Source organism: Gouania willdenowi, chromosome 22 (assembly GCF_900634775.1).
Source record: "Gouania willdenowi chromosome 22, fGouWil2.1, whole genome shotgun sequence".
Classification (NCBI taxonomy): domain Eukaryota; kingdom Metazoa; phylum Chordata; class Actinopteri; order Blenniiformes; family Gobiesocidae; genus Gouania; species Gouania willdenowi.
Window position 1 is genome coordinate 4,524,520 of NC_041065.1, and position 19,534 is coordinate 4,544,053.

Consider the following 19,534-nt stretch of genomic DNA (forward strand, 5'->3'; position numbering starts at 1 on the left):
CATGACAGGGAGAAACACATCCATCCATCCATTTTCATACCCGCTTATTCCCGTTTAATAGGGTCGCGGGGGTCTGCCGGTGCCAATATCCGGCTCTCATAGGGCGCTTGGCGGGGGTACACCCTGGACAGGGCGCCAGTCCATCACAGGGCAACACAGACAGACAACCATTCACTCTCTCATTCACTCCTTTGGGCAATTTAGAGACTCCAATCAACCTTACAGTCATGTTTTTGGATTGTGGTAGGAAGCCGGAGTACCCGGAGGAAACCCACGCAGCACGGGGTGAACATGCAAACTCCACACAGAAAGGACCCAAGTCCTCCACACACTCACACTCCACACACTGCATGGCTAAACCCACCGCGGCCATCGAGATCCCCGGACCCTCAAAGCTTGAGCACTGAGAGGAAAGGATGAATTGTTTCCACCGGGACCAAAGGTAGCAGCTCAAGCCGACTTTAAAAGTAACCGCTGATCACATAACGTCATGTGCTAAATGCAGACACATAACCTCACTCATTTTCAAGATTTACAATAATTATATATATTACAGTTACTCAAAGCTTGTTTTGTGGACTTCTGTGGTTAGCCTTTCTACCTTCTCTGAATTTGAATGAACCTTTCACAGATGCAGATAGAAGTCTAAGGGCTTTCTGTACTTTTTCAAGGACACTCATGTTTTGCTGAGAAGGCCAACTCTCCTTTCTGTCCATAAAGAAACATGTAGCCTCTTTTTCTTGTTCACTTTTGCAGACTTTTCTGTCTCTGTAAAACATGTTCCTTCAGGAACCTGAACAAATCCACACAAAGATTTATTGTCATCCACTCCTTTTTATTTCATCAGAAAGACAATTCTTCCCATTTTATTCTAAAATATTTAAACAGAGTAAGGCCTGAAATCTGTATTTAAGAAAGATTTCTGATTATGCTTTTACAAATACATAATAAAAATCATTCAAACACATTGCAGTCCACAAAGGAAATAAATGAAAATGAGAAAAGGCTCCACAATAGCTTTCATTAAATTCACTCATTTTTTTCTTCATAGGTGTACATCAGGTCCTGCAGCGTTCTTCCTCTCAATGAGTTCTCCCATCCATTTCTTGATGACTACAGGACAAGGATGGAATCGTGCTTGCAACTGCTGTGTGACCTGGGAAGGAAAAAACACATTAATGGATAGAGATTATTTATTCATTCCGCAGTGGGGAAATTTACTGACTTGACAGCTCAATAAATAGTGCAATAAAAAAGACAACACACAGAAAAACCCGCAAGACACCCGTAAAATAGTGCAATGAAGATAAAATGAAATAAACAATACAATAATAGAAGCTATACATAAATAGAAAAAATAATCTAAAAAGAATAAAGGCTACAGATACTGTGTATATATATATATATATATAATACCAGGTGGGGGCAAGGAGATACCGTACATCCATATTTACAGACGGTACAATGCTTCAGACTGTTTTATTGCAGAGTCTTACAGCGGTGGGAATGAATGAGTCCAACACTGTGGGTGTTTCAGTTTACAACTAAAGGAGCTGCTCAGACCCTCCACAGTCTGATACAGGGGGTGAGAGTTGTTGTCCATGATGGATGTCAGCTTTACTACTATCCTCCTCTCACCCACCTCCTCCAGTGGGTCCAGTGAGCCTTCCTTGTTTAGTCTCTTCTTGTACTGCCTGTCCCAGCAGATCACAGCGTAGTGGATAGTAGAGGCTACCAGAGAGTCATAGAAAGTCCAAAGGAGGGGTCTGCTGACCCCAAACGACCTCAGTCTCCTCAGGAGATGGAGGTGACTCTGGTCCTTCCTGTACACAGCAACGGTGTGGTGAGACCAGTCCAGTTTATCGTTGAAGTGAACACCCACGTTCAAACCCTGGATGTTCAACGGTGTGTGCAGTGGAGACCTTCTCCGGAAGTCGATCACCATCTCCTTCGTCTTACTGGTGTTTAGACTCAGATGATTGAGTTCACACCAGCTGACAAAGTCCATAATGACCGACCTGCTGGAGTTGTAAAAGAAGGCCGCCGTGTACAGGGTGAAGAGGAACGGTGAAAGGGCCGTTCCCTGTGAGGCCGTCGTGCTACAGACTAACACATCAGACAGAGTTCCGCAGCCTCACGTACTGCAGTCTGTGAGGTAGTCGATGGTCCATGCATCTGTTATTAATTGGATGGATGTTGCTTCTAATCATTTATCAATACAAGTAACACGTTACCGCCAAACTCTGGTGGTAGTGACACATTTCAGCCATGTGTGTGTCTACTGACACATCATTGTGTACTGTCTGTCTCTGTGCACAGCGCTGAGCTGACTAGAGTGGGCGTGTCTAACTGCTACAGCAGTAACGTCCATAATCAAGGCACTTTTTGAATTTCCCTCCGAGTTGCAGGTCAGCAGAAAGTAGTGGTTTAGTTACTCTTTAAGTATACTAACACTGGGATCTAAGGATAATTTCTTTATTCCTGTAACTAACTCAGTATCTTAATAATTTAAATCATAAGTACAAGTGGTGCTCTTTATGACAGGTACTGTAAACGTACGGCCAGAGAAGAAGTGAGCAGCCGTCTCAGTGCTGCCTCTGGCTCTGAAAACATAAACTATTCCCCAGTCGTCACTGAAGCGACCAGAAAGTGCAACAATGTTCAAGCGACTCATCACAGGCAATTTAAGCAACTGTAGTCGCGTTCAGTGTGAACGCACATTTAGTTCTTCTAAATTTGACCTACCTCAGCTACCAAGACGTTGATTTCATGATACGAATGATAGCGGCTTCAATCCTGTGCTTTCTGTCGTCATTTACTTTCTGCCATGTCTCTCTCATTTTGCAGCCCTAGGAAATTGACAACGTAGAAAAAAATGGGCTGAAGACACATGTAGATGAGCAACAAGGCTCAATAATTGTTTTGTCAGCAGACACAAAGGTCCTACAACAACATAGGAAATTATTAATGGATAAAAACAGTAATAAAATTAGAGATGCCTTCCAATTATCACAAATGAATGCTAAATCATTAAAGAAAGTGTGTGCCAATCGTGTCGCTACCATTCATCATCACTGTTTGCATAATAAAGGTGACGCATACTTGTGTTCCCACATGATCCAATGTTTCTTAGGGAATGAAAGAATCAAATCCCTTCTTCCCAACTGTATTTTCATGACAGATTTAGACAAAAACCACATCACTGAGACCTGAGAATGTTACACACCCATCAGAAAGTTTACGCAATGCAGTTTTGAGGTAAACTGATCATTGACTATAAACACATGGCCATTTTCTATCTTCTTAAACTTGGGCTCCATAGTGAGTACGCTCTCAGTGGGCTTCCTACAGAATAGGGATTGAAGCACCCGCACAAGCTCCCGCTCTGGGATGTTCGTCTTCTGTCGGATCTCCTAAGCAGTGAAAACAAACCGTGAGAAAACATCGATTTCAGCAAAGATACTGTCAGTGTGATAAGCTCTGTACCTCAAAACTGTACTTTTCTCTCTCGTTGAAAAGCATGAGGATGATCATCTGGAACGTGGACACTTTCAAAATGTGCTGCCTTGTGTTGGAGGCCGTCACCTGGGCCCCTCCCACTACCACCTCTGAGCCGTCCTCCTGATTACACAAGAGAGATTATGATCACCATTATTTAAAAACATCCAAATATGTTTTTTGTTAAAGTGCAAATAAAGCTAGATGTACAGTAGTCCCTCGTTTATCGCGGGGGTTACGTTCTAAAAATAACCTGCAATAGACGAAATCCACAAAGTCGCTATTATTATTCATGTTTTAAGGCTGTAAAACCCCTCACCACACACTTTATACACTTTTCTCAGACAAAATTAACATTTCTCTCTTGTTTAAACTCTCTCAAAGTTCAAACCTTCATAGATTTGAAAACATAAACCTGTTTTCAAACATACAGCACTTCAGAGTCACACTGCTAGCGATCAGACATTGATGCCGAACGCAATCAGAGTCTGTTGACGATGACGTCAGGCCGTCAACATGGACACCGGTCTGTTCACCCATTCAACCATGGAGTAGAAGCTGTGTGTGACCATCTGGAGCTGTAGGACACGCCCTTTATAACCAGGACTAGGAAGGATTAGGTGTGGAGGAGAATCAGCGAGGAGGTGGTAGTAGCAGGTAAAAGTTCTCTCTGTAGCACTGAGCTAGGTTAGCATTAGCCGCTAATCACACCAGTTTTTTTCACTGGTGGTTTATGTTTGTGAGAGGAGAAAAAGGAGCACAGCTCGTCGCTTCAGCAGGTGGGTGAACGCAGCATTAGCCAATCAGAATGCAGAACACAATGCGCGTTCACTGTAAAATAATCCGCGAAGCACCGAGGCTGCGATAGGTGAACCGCGATACAGTGAGGAACTACTGTATTCACATCAGTGGAGTGTTTGTGACATATCTCCTGAGAGTCCCCATGTTTAAAAATCCCAAACCTAAATGCTGATAAAATGTGCAAGAACTCCCAATCCCTGTTGGCACATACTTTTTTGATGGGGCTGTAGAAGGTGGCATTTAGATCAGCAGAACCCAAGTGGTGCTGAAGGATGAGATTTTTCCCGTGGTACTTGCCAAGGTAAAACCTGCAAGCAGAGAGTCAAATTAGGTCACCTCCAAGCCTAGTCAGCACACGACAAATAACCCAACTAGGGTGAAATCAGTGCTTCCGACAAATACAAACCTTCTAAATTGTTTAAATGCATGTTGCAGTGAAGAGGGGATATTGCACTGTGGTGTTGCTGTTTGTATTGGCCAGTATTCTTTCGTCAAGACTTTCACAGTGAGATCAACCCCTCCAAGAGAAACCTGAAGTTAAAATACACAAGAAGTATTAGCTCAAAAACGTTCATCATGTCTTCTTACTACTGTAGACCTTTTTTGGTTATTTTTTCCAGACATTAAGTGTAGGAGTAGATGTTGTTCTTTATCTTTTTTCTTGACAGTTTCGGCGATGTCTCTTACCTTCCTCAGAAACATACCTGTCATGTTTTGGATTTGAAAATAAGGGAAATTTTCTGGCGCCCACTCCCAGCCGTCCACGAGCCCAACCAAGCTCCAGTATCCCTTATATTTTAATATAGATGTACAAGAAATCTAATATACCCACTTATCAACCACTTACTAAATACAATGATGTGATTAGAATCTGGTCGACCTTTATTAACATTAATATGCTGTGAACATTCCTACTAGGGCTGGTTATATAAACCAAAACTCATATCTGAATATATTTTCTCAAAATGGTGATATATGATATAAATCTAGATCATTTTATTTCGAATGGAGTCTGAGAAGAAAGAGAATTCTGCGTTTAATTTGCTGATCCAAAATGCTACACAGGCTAATTTATCAACAAACAGCTGATCAATATGTGCCACTTTTGGTTTTTTCTCCTGTAAGGGACAGCATGTGTGAGTGATATGTAATCTTTAATATGGCTTGTTATGGGGAAGCTCTGAGTTAGGACTCTGTTCTGAGAAGTAAAAGCAGTGACTCTTAAAACTCGTATTTTGATACAAAATAAGCTATTATATATAATAGAAAACTCGATACAACTTAAATCTCGATATATTGCCCAGCCCTAATTCCTAAATTATAAAACAGCCTAAATAAAAACATAAATGGATATATTAAGCACATGTGTTTATTTAATATACTTACAGTTTATATACAAATCAACACGTTGCATATTTACTGTTAATTTCACGTTGCTTGTCTTTAGACATTAACGTTTTATTTTCATTATATATTTTCTTATAATTTCTCATGCTGACTCGTGGTTCTCTGGTATTCACTAATGACTTATTAGACACATTAGTAACAGACTTTATATTCTTTAACACTTTATAAAACAGTGTATATTTGTGGAGCTTGTGATTGGCTGATTTTTCATGGTGACGTACGTCATTCCTTCCCCTGTGGGAGACGTTATAATCTCAGTTATTAATCTAACAGAACATGTAACTGTGTCCCATCCTGATGGTCTTTATGAAGATAAACTCTCTGTTCCAGTTTACAAGGTATTTACACGAGTTCTTTGTTTTTTTCATCGGAACGTCTTCATTCATTCATCTCTTTTCTGAGTTGTTTCCGGGTTTGTTGCCGCTGTCGACACTAATATAGCGATAACTGTCACTCAGGCCATTTCAGGTGGAAGTTCTCGCGAGGCTAGTGACGGCGTTCAGTTTAGTAAGGCGTCTTTTAATTATTATTACATTAAAATATGGGATATTTACGGGGAAATACTAATATGGGACGATGGCGGGAAAGAGGGGTAAAATACGGGAGTTTCCCGGCCAAAACGGGATACTTGACAGGCATGGTCAGAAGTGTCACACCGACAGCGTGTGACGTGTCAGCTGGCAGATTTTTGACAGCTGGCACATGCACGTGGCCCAACATCTACTCCTACACTTAATGTCTGGAAAAAAGAACCAAAAAAACGTCTACACAAGTAGTATAATTGACAGTTTAGTTCCCCCTGCCATCCAGCCACACACTGTTTTAATCACACACTGACTAAACATTTTTGGACTAAAAGTAACATTAAAAAGTCAAGCTGCTCCACCTCTAAGCTGTGGAACATAATCTCATCTCAAACAGCTTCAAATGAAGAATCTTCTTACCTCAGATGTTTGTAGATATCGTCTAAATTCATTCATGGTGGTGTTAGAGATGCTCATGTCCTGGAACATGCGCTCAAATTTAAAGGTGAACTGAAAGCCACACTCGGTCTGAACAAAAGAAAGCAGATATAGTGCACCAACTGCTATAAAATAATACACCAACATATCCTTAAAGTGAAGTCAAATCATATTCATTCATCAAATATTAACTGCCAATAAACAATATTTTAAGATTGACAAAATTGTTTTAGGTAGTGAATAGTAATATAATTATTATTATAGTTTTTTCTTTACAAAATCCAAATGTTATTTTTTCATTATTCAAACCCTGCCGCCTATTTATAAATCATTAAAATCTGCAAACTTGGTGTCATAGGGCCTATAAAATCTGCCTTAACATAATTGCGGACGGAATCACGGAATCGACCAATGAAAACGGTTAAATGCAGAAATGTACAAAATCGGCATGCAACGCTGTCATCGTGGGGCGTATTTCTTATGAGGTGCACCGCCCTCCCCCCTTCTGTCCTGGCTGCATTAAACTCATCTTAAGCCCCCACAAACGTCTAAAACAATGCTAACAATTCTAACGACAGAGTTTGCTGTAAAACTCCGTTACACGTCGTGTAGTGCAGCAGCGCTCCGTGAGAACGTGATCAGCTTTAATCATCTTCACCTGCTCAGTGTTCAAACTGCTATGCCTGGCTAACTAAGAATAACTCAGTCCATGTTGTCTTTTAGTTCTTTTTATTCCAGCCTTTTGTCCGTGCCTCATAGGTTCACATTCACAGTGAGCAAGCTACCTCGAGTACAACCGTTTCAGTGGGAACTTCTGGTTTACAAAATAAAAGTCCGTTGGAGCAACGTTATTAGAATGTTACATTCTAACAACATCTAGTCAGAGCTACAGAAGATAGAATCATTTAAATTTAAACTAAGTTGATCAAAACTAAATCAATAAACCTGGTCAGATTCAGTAAACCATTGATCCCTGAGAGGAAATTGGGTGACATTAATGCTGTTCTCATACATCTTTATATGACATAAATAATCAATTGTATCTTAGTTTATTTTTGACATACATTTTTCTTTAAATAGTTTTTTTTTTAGTAGTATTTATTTTGTTTCCTCACAGCAGGTAAAAACTAATATTTCCTTTAAAAAATGATAAATATTTCCAAAAAAAAATGGAATTTAAAAAATTAAAGTGGAAAAAACGGAATTTGAGAAAAAATAAAAAGAAATGTGGAATTCTTTATATTGCATGGTTATTATACCTCAGATCACCTATAAAACTGATTTGATTTATTTATCTCTCCAGCATATTTTTCAGAGATTAACATTCTACTTTTCCAACTTTTAGACAAATTAGACAATGCTTAGTATTTGTTTGGTTAAAACAAAAAAGCCTTTACACGCTGCGCCGACCTTCCACGGTCACGGAGCTACTAGCGACGGCAGCTGTATGCACAATATTCCAGCAAACTGCGCACGAGAAGAAAAAAGGAATGTGCCCTGGAGTGATACCTGAAGATATAAACTTCCTCAGGGTCATCCAGGGGTCACGGGTGACATTGTTGGTATACATACTCGCACTGCGCATGCGCAAAGGGGAATAGAACTCCAAGAAGGAAGATTGTTAGAGAACGTCCTGGCTTGGCCTTCTCAGTGACAGTCTCAGATTTAAAACTGATTCAAAATCTTGTTAGGATTTAAAGAGGGCAGTTTAAATAAAGAGGGCAGTTTAAATAAAGAGGGCAGTTTAAATAAAGAGGGCAGTTTAAATAAAGAGGGCAGTTTAAATAAAGAGGGCAGTTTAAATAAAGAGGGCAGTTTCAACATAAAAACCTTTTGAACATTACTGAGATGGACATTTTTCAATGGAAAGAATTGGGTAAATATTCCCATTGGGATGCTTAAAAAGTTGTCGCATTTAGTGAAAATATTTGTTGGATGTTGTAAAAGTATCGATTATTAAAGCTATTGGAAAGCTAATACAGTATGTTACGCACTCCCTTTTAAGTCTAATTATATGACCACCAATGATGCACCAGCACAGATGCTAACCTTGAGCTTTAAGATCATGTTTTTCTCAGAGTCATCAGAGACACTCTGGTTGGTGAGCAGTCTGCGAGCAAGGTGCTGTGTGTAGAACCTCTCAAACACGTCCTTCTCCTGCATTAAGCGGAAAAGCGTCATAGCCTTGTCCAGTATGGACTCCACCTCCTGTTCTGTCAGCTGGGGACACAGTAAGAACACACTAATGTTGCTTGACATGCATAATATTTCAAAGATAAATATTTTTATAAGAAATAGTGCAGCAATTTACAGTATCTGTACATAAACATGTTTGTCATGAGGTTGAGCCTAGTGCTTTGTAGAGCAGTAATTAATGTTTCTACAGCAGGAGTGCAGATCATTAGTGGACTCACGCTTTTTACCCCCTTCTTCAGTTTGTCATCAATGAAGAGTGAAAGGTACTCAGGTGAGCAAGAGTGTAGGTTAATGATGTACTCAAAATCACTAGTGATAGTTTGTTTGAAGAGAGGCTCATTATGAAATGACTCCTGAAGGAACAGGTCCAAACGGGACTTCAGGTCCAGCAAACCCTGCATGAAAGAGGCAAAAAAAGCGACTTAAAACAGAAGAGAACCAACCTTATCGATTTGACCAGCTCTTATACCATATAGCAACTAAATCTAATGAGAGCAATCGGTCCTGGAATATTAAATCTTTCTAATGTTATATTTTTGGTTCTGAGATCCAAAAACATGGTTAGAGACAACAATAGCGTATCTTGGTGCTGCCAACGCAGTGGTCAAATATTCATCCACTGGTAGGTACAAAAAAACAACCTTTTAGCTCTGATGACAGTTCAATATTTAAACACTTGTCGGTACAGATTTGTTACATCTGCCAATAATTAAGCCATTGTACCTGAATATAATCCACAGGAGTTTTTCCTTCACCTTTCTCTGCCATGAGAGCCTTTTCTTGCTCCTGCAAATAAGAGCTCATGCACTCACACATGGTCTTCAGCCCGTTGGGAGCTCTGCTGAGCAGCTTGTACATACACGCCAAATCTGTGCATGGATATGAATGATAGACACTTCGTAAAGAACATTTTTTTTCCTTGAAATTTGTTTCATATTAAAAAAAAACACAAATGTTCACAAACAGAGACCACCAGTTGTCGATAACTCATATTATATAAAGATGGGACGCTAACACACTGTATTAATCTAAAATACATATTTCTTTCTCATTCATTTCTCATCTATATTGTGACATGACTCCAACAATTATATAATAATTACATACTGCAGAATTCAAAGTAGTCCATGCTCACCATCTGTTTTTTCACTATTCAGCATGTGGACCAGGCCTGAGTTCTCCATCTCTACAATGCGCTTCATGTGCTTGGAGATAAGTTTTTGTTCTATCATCTTGACAATGGGTTTTTTTGTGGATTTATCCAGGCAGTGCATTATTCGCTCAATCTCGTCATCAATCTTGGCTTCAATTTTCTTTATGCAGACGCTGGCATTGATTTCTGTAAATAACTTTTGGCTCTCCATCTGCAAGGAAATAATAATAATAATAATAATAATAATAATGCATCAGAATCAGAATTCATTTATTAATCCCAGGGGGAAATTGCTTTTGTTACAGCCACAGAACACATCACAAATAAAAGAATAAAAACATTAACAAAGACAAAAGAAAGAATAAACAATAAATACGTGTATAATTAAGTAAAAGACTTAAAAAATAGGGATCAGAAACACACACAAGTAGGATAGATAATAATAAATATATTCCAATATGATTCAGGTATTTACAAACATAATACAAATATACAAATGTGATTTAGATATGTACAACAATCAAGCTGTGAGGTTACAGAGATGAATTATACAGTTTGATCACCACAGGCAGGAATGATTTCCTGTGGCGTTCTGTGGAGCACCGTGGTTGGATCAGCCTGGTGCTGAAGGTGCTTCTGTAATTGACCAGCACGTCATGGAGTGGGTGGGACTCATTGACCAGACCAAGGCTCCTCCTCTCTGTCACCACTGTCAGAGAGTCCAGTTTAATCCCCACAATGTCACTGGTCCTACGGATGAGTCTGTGGGCGTCTGCGACACTCAGTCTGCTCCCCCAGCAAACAACAGCGTAGAGGATCGCACTCACCACCACTGACTCGTAAAACATCCTCAGCATTTTCCTGCAGATGTTGAAGGACCTCAGCCGTCTCAGAAAATAGAGGCGGCTTTGGCCCTTCCTGTAGAGGGAGTCAGTGTTCCTCCCCCAGTCCAGTTTATTGCCTATCACCACTCCCACGTATTTGTACTCCTCCACAATGTCCACACTGACCCCCTGGATGGAGACAGGGCTGACTGGCCTCTTGGTTCTGCTCAGGTCCACAATCAGCTCCTTGGGGCTGAGCTGTAGATGGTTCCGCTCACTCCATGTGACAAAGCTGTCCACAGCAGCCCTGTACTCCAACCCCCCCCCCCCCTCCTCCCTGATACATCCAACAGCAGAGTCAATCAATTTTATTTAGCGCTTTTTTGGACACTCAAAGTCGCTTTACAGAATTAAGGGATTATTCTTTCACTCCACACTTAGTGGTGGTAAGCTACTGTTGTAGCCACAGCTGCCCTGGGGCAGACTGATGGAAGCAAGGCTGCCAAAGTGTGCCATCAGCCCCTCCGACCACCACCAACACACTACATTCACACTAGGCAATGTGGGTAAAGTGCCTTGCCCAAGGACACAATGACAGATACCACTGGGGTGATTGCCACCCCACTGTGGTATCTGGAGTTCTCAGTGGTCTCCATCCACCTACTAACCAGGCCCAGACCTGCTTAGCTTCAGAGATCTAACGGGATCGCTCAATGACAGGCTGGTATTACCACTGAAATAAACAGCACTTACCATTGCAATTTTCTTTCAAGGTCACATTGAAGTAGAATGTAAACCAGATAATTAGTTAGTGATGATAATTGTATTTAAAACAGTTAAATCTCACAAACCTGGAAAAATTTAGTAGACAATTTGAGGAACGGTGCTTCAAAGTCTTTTTCATAAAAATATCTGCCCCTGAGGCCAAAGGTCATTAACATTTGGCATGCATTTCTGATGGCACCCCTGCATGGACAAGAAGCAGAGTGAATCAATTATGCATTTAAAGCATGTCTGTTAAAAGCCTTAATTACAATCTCTTATTGAAGTCACATTTTAATCTAAAATATTACTGTCACTGAAAGTAAGGCCTGCAATTTATATTCATGAACTGTACCAAATATCTTTTCTTCATAACATCAGGTTTTTGATGATAGTTATACAAAATAATATAGAATTAATACGTTTTGCCCACCTGTCCACCACCTCACCCTTCCTGTCCTTGGTGATCATGTCCAACAGGGTCCGTTGCAGGTGATGTCTGATGGAGCAGTAGTGAACCACCTCATCTCTGAAGATTATCATACCCAAGTTTTGGACATTCTCTACATAGTTCTGTTCTACGTACACATGGTCCTGTGACACAAAGAAGAACTTAACATTGAAAACAACATCGAAACAGATCATTTTTTTCCTCTTTTGCTCAAATACTGCTTTTCATTATTGGTGCTTTCTGTGGCTGACAATTCAAAGAAGTTCCTATCATCATTGTGCAATGGGACTGAGCTGCTGTGCAATACGCTAGTCAACACTTTGACAGGTATAGCCCTGGGATCAAACCCCTAACCTTTTGATTAGAAGACGACCCCTCTACCACCTGAGCCATGTTGGTAGAGCGAGTAACTGAACCCCAAAAAACTCTTTTTCTGCTGAAAACAAATGTACTTGGGTATGAAGTCCAAGTATTTCAATTTGGCTTATTTTGTTGTGCAAATCTAGGAGTGGCTGCCCACCATGGGTTGAAACAATTACATTTTGCTATTGGCTGAGAATGGTAGTTTGAAGTTTTGGAGGGTTCTTTCCTCATGAACGAGCACTGTTAGCCCCACCCCTCCTATAACAACTATCACCTGTGTACTGGTTAGATTGAGATAATTGTAAATCAAGAGGTTTAGTAAGTACAATCTTTTTAAGACAGCAATGTATGTTTTGTTATTGCAATTAAATAAATGAATTTATTCTATTGCATAGTTGTGACTATCACCATCCCTCCCTAAGGAAGTGTAAGAAAAACTTCATTAAATGGAGGATATAAAAAAAGAGGGCAGAGTAATACCTAGGTAAGGGGGAAGGGAACAGGAAAGAGGGAGTCAGGGTAGGAAACGCAAGGGGTAGGGAAAAGTTGACTGTTTTAAAGTGAGTTGTGCAAATTGCGCTTATTGTGTTGCTTAATGGTAAAATGGTAAATGGACTTGATTTTATATAGCGCTTTATCCCCACACTGAAGCAGTCTCAAAGCGCTTTACATATCAGCTCATTCATCCAATCACTCTCACATGGACAGAGGGAAGGAGTGAGTGGTTGCACCTAAAACTGGTATTTGGGACAGGCCATGTCTTAAAGCTGCAGTTTGTAGAATTACGAGACTTGTGCAACCCTTCATTGAGAGTATATTCTGGGGAAAACTTCACTTCTTTAACTGCACTTCACATTTTAGTTACTGTTTAATAGACATACTAGTGTAGTCTGGCTAGACGTAACACCACAGAGAAATAGAGTTTTGGAGAATCTGCCATGCCAACACAATCTCCCAAATACTTTAATTCCACGAGGAAAAGATTTTGCTGCCTTAAACAACCAGTGTGTGTGTGTGTGTGAGAGAGAAGATATACGTAAAACAGAAATATTCAACCTACCATGTACATTACAATGTCTCTAATTTTAGAGATTGCCATCTGATGGTCATTCCAGGCTTGATTTAGGGTTTGAAGGAAATTCTTGTTTCGTGAATCAAGAACAACAGGCAGCACCTGAGAGTGAGAGAAAAAAAAACAAGATCATAAGTTATATATAAAAATGTAAAACCAAAGCCAAAAATATGAAACTGCTAAAACCTAGAATGAAAAGCTTTACTCTGTTTAGAGGACATATTTGCAGGTGTGTACAAAAATGGTATATCAACTATGGTTTGACTATTCTACTATTCTACTTCCGCTTAAAAAAAAAAAAATGCCTCCTCAACAATAATTCCAGAAGTTTCTTTACACATGATCACAGCTAGAAGGACTCTAAGTAAAGCTGCATAACATGTCATAAACCCTGCCGTATGCTACCTGTTTACATTTTGTGGTCTTAGGTGAAAAATGTTACATTTACAAGACAAAAGTCCAACAAACTGAATTGTTATTACCGTATTTTGCGGTCATTATGCACCTTCATATAAACCTACACATATGCACCAATTTTTCATTCTATACAAATCCAGAACAAGCGTGAAAGGCCATAGAGCGTGACCACAATGAACAAGCATTTGTTGCAGGTTTCTCTTCTTAGACTTCTACTTCCTGTTTGCCTTTCATATTATTACTGCCATTTCATCACCAGAATATCTACTGCCTATTAACTACCGTCCTCTAATTTAATAGAGCGCTTGTTAACTTTTGTTTCATACTTGAATGTAAAATCCTTCAATAACAGCTTTTGGATCAAAATTGACACTCTTAAGGTTTAATACTAGTGATGTAACGATTCACTCAACTCCCGATACGATTCGATTCACGATACGATTCTCTCACGATTAATTTCACAAAATGGGACTGTACTTAAATGACTGAAAAATATTCCTTTATTTTTAGAAAATACTGTACTATTTTCCTTTTATTTTTCATTGTCAAAAGAATCCCTTCATGAACTATTCGAACAATGCAATTTAACTAAAAATAAATCTTGAATGAAATAAATAAATAAAGGAATAATACAAATGAAGAAGCATATTCATTTAAATTCTGGTTCTATAGTAAACAATACAAAACTGCATAATAGTTATTTTTCTTTTTAAAAGTGCAACTGAAAATGTATTTTGTGACTTAACAATTGGACTTAAAAAAAAAAAAAAAAAACAGTCTGCACTGTATTTGCGGCAGATATTTGTTTGAACCAGCAGAGGGCGATGGTAACCCAGTGGTCGGTTGGCATGCAGCTAAGTGCAGTGAAGAAGAGATGCTATGCTAGCAGACAGAGTTAATAGAAAAACGTGACTTTTACAGATATTCACTTAATATTACAGACATTCTTTTGGTGCTAAAGGGGTAAAGAATCATTTATGAACATGTTTAAGAGTAGAAGGCGGCCAGAAAGAAAGTATTAGCAGATTTCGCCCGCCGCCATGACTTCTGGATAGCAAAAATAGATAGAAAAAGTACTGCGATTCAATTTTCACAGCATCGATGTGAACCTTGATACCTATGAATCGATTTTTAACTGCCTTACGATTAATCGTTACATCCCTATTTAATACACAACAAAATTGAATTATAAAATGTATTATATCTATTAATACTATTATTATTATTATTATTATTATTAATAATAATAATATATTCATAAATACTATATACAAGTATTTAATTTAAAAAATACATTATAGAAAACAAAATGACATTGAACAGAATAAAGTTCAATTATAGTTCTAATCATATTTCATGTTTTGTTTTTTTAAACAATTTTTTGTCGCTATTTTATCCTCAGAATTCAAGTCCATCCCAATAGAGATTTCTGACACTTTATTGACCTAAGACTTTTTGAAGTCCTCTGAATTTACAAGACTTTCCAAGTTGAGGATGCACATTTAATTAGGTTCTTAAAGCATTTTGCTGAAATATTGCTCAGTGGGTACCCGGAGCATTTGTTATGATATTGTGGTGGACATCATAGACTCACCTAATTTGTACATGCAAAACACAACAATCTCATTAATGGTTTCTCTAATTGGTTCATGTGTGTGGGGCAGTTGCTCAGTTTGGTTGAAGGTTCAATCCCCGCTTATCCCTGTCCATGTGTCATTGGCTTGTGTTACGCCCGTTTGGTGGAAATGTATTGAGAGATCAAACCTGATAAGATGGTGGAAGCATATTCTCGTGGAATGCTCTAGAGATTCTTTACATGATCTAAAAGGCTGTCACTCTACAACGGTGAGATCTGTGCGAGTCTTACATTGTTGATGACGTGTTCACTGATGACTTCCTCTACGCCACTGTAGAGCTGCTCTCCATGTTTCTGGATCACCATTGTATAGGCAATTTTGGACAGTCCCTCAAAGCTCAGGCCACTGCTGTTTTTATTCAGAACCGCCCGGAAGGCATTCTTTAATTTTAAAAGATCACAAAAGTAGTTGGTATTCCTCTTATCCATCGTCATCTGCAAAAAGTAAAAAGATGTTTGCTGAAAAAGATTGGGTCAACAATGAGAACCAAATTTTCAGGTTCCTAAATTAAGCTTTTTGGGACTCAAACTTTAACTGATGTACTCAGACTTTAAATTTGTCTGTACTTGAAAAAGTAGAATTTTAAAACTTCAATATTCAAACTGCTTGATTATCAGCAGTAACCAATCCTGCTAACATGGGCATCAGCTGTGAAGGTAGTTCCCTCCAGGACATATACAGCACCCGTCTCAAAGCCCTCTGTATTGTGGGTGACCCCACCCACCCACTACACAACTCCGGGTCAGGACCAGCAGACTGAGGGACAGCTTCATCCCTCATGCTGTCAAAAATCTCAACTCCCTCCGTGTACCCCCCCCACACCAGCCACTTTATGCAGTATCAGACTGCACTGCACTACTGTAATATATCCTAGTTATATACTTTGTTTTTCAAATTCATATCTGCACTCACTTGTAAATACTCGTTGTGTTGTGGTTGTCCTGTCTTTATAAATGATATATTCTACTTTGTCGTGTTTGTAAACGTGTGGGGCGGAGAGAACAGTCATTTTGAATCTCTACATGTCTTGTGATGTAGTGGATTCTACAATAAAGCGGAATTTGACTTTGACTATTGACCTTGTCGACGACGCTGATGTTTCCTTATTGATTTGTCTATTACACAAGGTTTTTCTAGAACAGTTCAATTTAAGCCCAAAAAAAAAAAACTACAAGGCCAAAACATTGTTTTTAAAAATATTGAGTGTCTTTAATATTTATCTTAAAACGTCCTCTGCATAACTAACTATTAGTTTAAATACTAGAGTGATGTTCACACTGAGACACATGAGCAGCTGAACATTAAAGTATCTCCTCAGGGTTAATCAAATGAAGCAAAAAAAGACATTTCCCGTTATTTGTTTTTAACTTATTTTTATCTCGAAAATTCAGGAAAAAAAACAAAAAACCTTTCCTAGAAAAACAGGGAAATTTATTTTTACCCAACTTTTTTTTCTTCAGTGAATGCAATAAGCTTCTGTAGAATACAGTGACATTGGGCCCATAATATAAAGTCCAATATGTTAAAAAACAACAAGTGTCATGAGCCAGGGCAGAACGTAGCATGGGCCAACACCGGTCACATCGACAGTTTACACATTTTTTAACATCCTGTAATCAACCACTCTACAATATCAGCTCATTCACACAGGATTTCCACTGAATATGTAAATACATTTACAATAATATAAAACACACAGTATTTACTAACTTGATTAAGGAACATCACTGAATTAGTCATTCAAATTTACAATATTACAAGAAACTTACTTGATCTCAGGACATCACTGGTCAATCTTTATGAGGATATTCTTCTTCTTCTGTGTAGTTTTACAGTGGTTGGGAACCAAGGCAAGGAGCATTACAGCCCGTTCTAAGTAGGATCTAAAAATATTAGACCTTGATTTATGACAGGCTAAGATGCCAATCGACAGGAGTGACATCATAAGGAACTGAGTTACCATGACTACAGGTGTCAACATTGAACTGTTCTGTGCTGCTGATGTTACGGTTCCTTCTGGCCTGGAGTCCCATCTCTGTCGGCTCTGGGCCCGCTGGCGGGCACTCGCTGGCTGCCTTTTCAGCGCGGCTCTGGTCGTCTGCTGGGCATGGGCCTTTGCTTTTCCGCTGGGATCTCGGGTTGGCGTCGGTGGCCGGGGTGAGCTGGGTCCTCGACTGCTTGGGGCTTTCTCGAGGGTGTATGTGAGGGGTGGTTGCTGCCTCTCAGCTTGGGATCTCGGGGGCATCTGGTGATGCTGGGTCGCGGCCCGGGGCTCCTTGTCCCCCACTCTTTCTGCTGGCCTGGCTACATCTTGGACTCGGGGCAGCGCTTGGGTTCGCAGAAGCATTGGTCATGGATGCACTGGCATGTCTTGGGCTGTGGGTTAAAACTACTGGGTTTAACTTTAGACACATCGATCCCAAATACCAGTTTTAGGTATTACCACCCACTACTTCCCTCTGTCCACAGCCACCACCATTATACTTAAGCTCCACACTTGCCACAACACAATAAGCACAACTATAACGTCACATCTCACTCTCACTATAAAGCAGTTAACTCTTCCCCACCCTTTCTATTTCATACCATGAGTCTCTCCTCCATGTTCCCTTCCCCTCACCTAGGTCTAACACTGCCCTCTCTTTTTATATCCTCCCTATAAAAAAGTATTTCTTACCCTTCCTTAGGGAGGGCTGGTGCCCTCCCTAAGGAAGTTGAAAAGACATTTTTTTAAAAAAAAACCATAAATGATTGTCCAAATTAGCAAATAATTAATTTTTAGATATCTCAGCTTTTCTAAATACACAAATTCAATAAAAATCCACAATATTTCTAGGATTGCAATTTTCCCATACTTTTATTACAAAATTGTGATCATTTTAAATCTGAATTGGTTCAAAGAACTAAATTTTCCTGAAACAATTTTATATAATTTCCTCAAATTAAATAAAAAATGGTCATAGAATCAATGAAAGGGCCTTATATAATTTATGTATCATTTATACGTCTATTAGTGTTGATATGGCTCATTTTCCTTCCTAAAATCTGCCGCTCACTTAAGATCAAACTATACTTCGTATTTGGCCCTTGAACTAAAATGATTTGACACTCCTATTGTAGGTAATGGCTGATTGGTTTAGGTATTATTCACTCTATATAAATATTCTTTCAGAACTTCACTACCTGTGAATTCATGTCCTGGGCACCAAAGTTTGTGAAAAGGTCACAACACGAATGCAAAATGGCCACAACGGAAGTGTTTCCGACGAATCGGTATTATATGATAGCCTGATATGAAAAATATAAGAGTATCCTAATCAACTTTCACTTACTTTCATACATGTTTCGATGTCTTCTTCTTTCTCTGTTCTGGTGGGTTAAAAACATCCGCCAGAAACGTGTCCGTCGGAAACATTTCCGTTGCAGAAACACTTCCGTTGTGGCCATTTTGCATTTGTGTTGTGACCTTATTGCATTTGTGTTTGTTTCTGTAAATGCATTCAACTGAGACTTCCCAGCCACCGTAAGATTCAGTTATGTCTGCTTTTCAAACACATTATGTAATGATCAAAAATGCTAATGATGAATAGATCAACAGTTACCGTTGTGTTGTGCGCATCTATGGAGGAATCAGGATGGATCATCCTCTCAGGAGAACCTTTAAGAGCGTCATAGAGAGCAGCCCAGGTCTGTTGTTCTCCATTAGACAATGAACAGGACAAACTGACAAAAGAAAACATCAATTCATGTTATTTTGTGAAGTAATGATGCATGTTTCTACATGAACAGTAAAGGTAGAATCACTGTGAGGTGTGTACCTTGATCATTAGATGGTGAATGTTCACACAGTAGACAGAGCTGGTGTGGATGTGATGACCAAGCAGCATCTGTGTCTCCTTCTCTGTGCTGATGAAGGTCAATCAGCAGCACCATCATTAGATAAAACACAACCAGGCCTTCACCAGCTACAATGACTAAATATATTGGATTA

General features: G+C 39.3%; 1 protein-coding gene across 3 annotated transcripts; it reads right to left on the bottom strand.

The window, feature by feature from the left end:
• Positions 1-1,035: 1,035 nt before the first annotated feature.
• LOC114456234 (cullin-3-like) lies at positions 1,036-17,436 on the bottom strand. 3 transcript variants are annotated; one of them, XM_028437870.1, is made up of 17 exons: positions 17,313-17,436; positions 15,774-15,977; positions 13,478-13,591; positions 12,037-12,197; positions 11,693-11,807; positions 10,000-10,228; positions 9,588-9,733; positions 9,083-9,259; positions 8,718-8,888; positions 6,651-6,758; positions 4,706-4,830; positions 4,511-4,607; positions 3,487-3,621; positions 3,227-3,413; positions 2,746-2,849; positions 1,643-1,823; positions 1,051-1,156 (listed from the first exon to the last, which is right to left on the bottom strand). In XM_028437870.1, the coding sequence occupies exons 2-15, from the start codon at positions 15,975-15,977 to the stop codon at positions 2,812-2,814; spliced, it is 2,007 nt and encodes a 668-aa protein (XP_028293671.1). In that variant the 5' UTR covers positions 17,313-17,436; the 3' UTR covers positions 1,051-1,156; positions 1,643-1,823; positions 2,746-2,811. The 3 variants fall into 3 exon arrangements, with proteins under 3 accessions (XP_028293669.1, XP_028293671.1, XP_028293670.1); XM_028437868.1 differs by lacking the exon at positions 1,643-1,823 and having other exon boundaries at positions 1,036-1,156; XM_028437869.1 differs by lacking the exon at positions 1,051-1,156 and having other exon boundaries at positions 1,507-1,823.
• Positions 17,437-19,534: the final 2,098 nt, after the last annotated feature.

Bases quoted from the DNA above. Each gene is read 5' to 3' on its own strand.
- LOC114456234 (XM_028437868.1), bottom strand. From the start codon at position 15,977: ATGACGATGGATAAGAGGAATACCAACTACTTTTGTGATCTTTTAAAA. The intron at 13,592-15,773 runs GTAAGACTCGCA...TCTCACTCTCAG, and splicing joins GTGAACACGTCATCAACAAT to GTGCTGCCTGTTGTTCTTGA. The intron at 4,831-6,650 runs GTAAGAAGATTC...TTTTAACTTCAG, and splicing joins GATATCTACAAACATCTGAG to GTTTCTCTTGGAGGGGTTGA.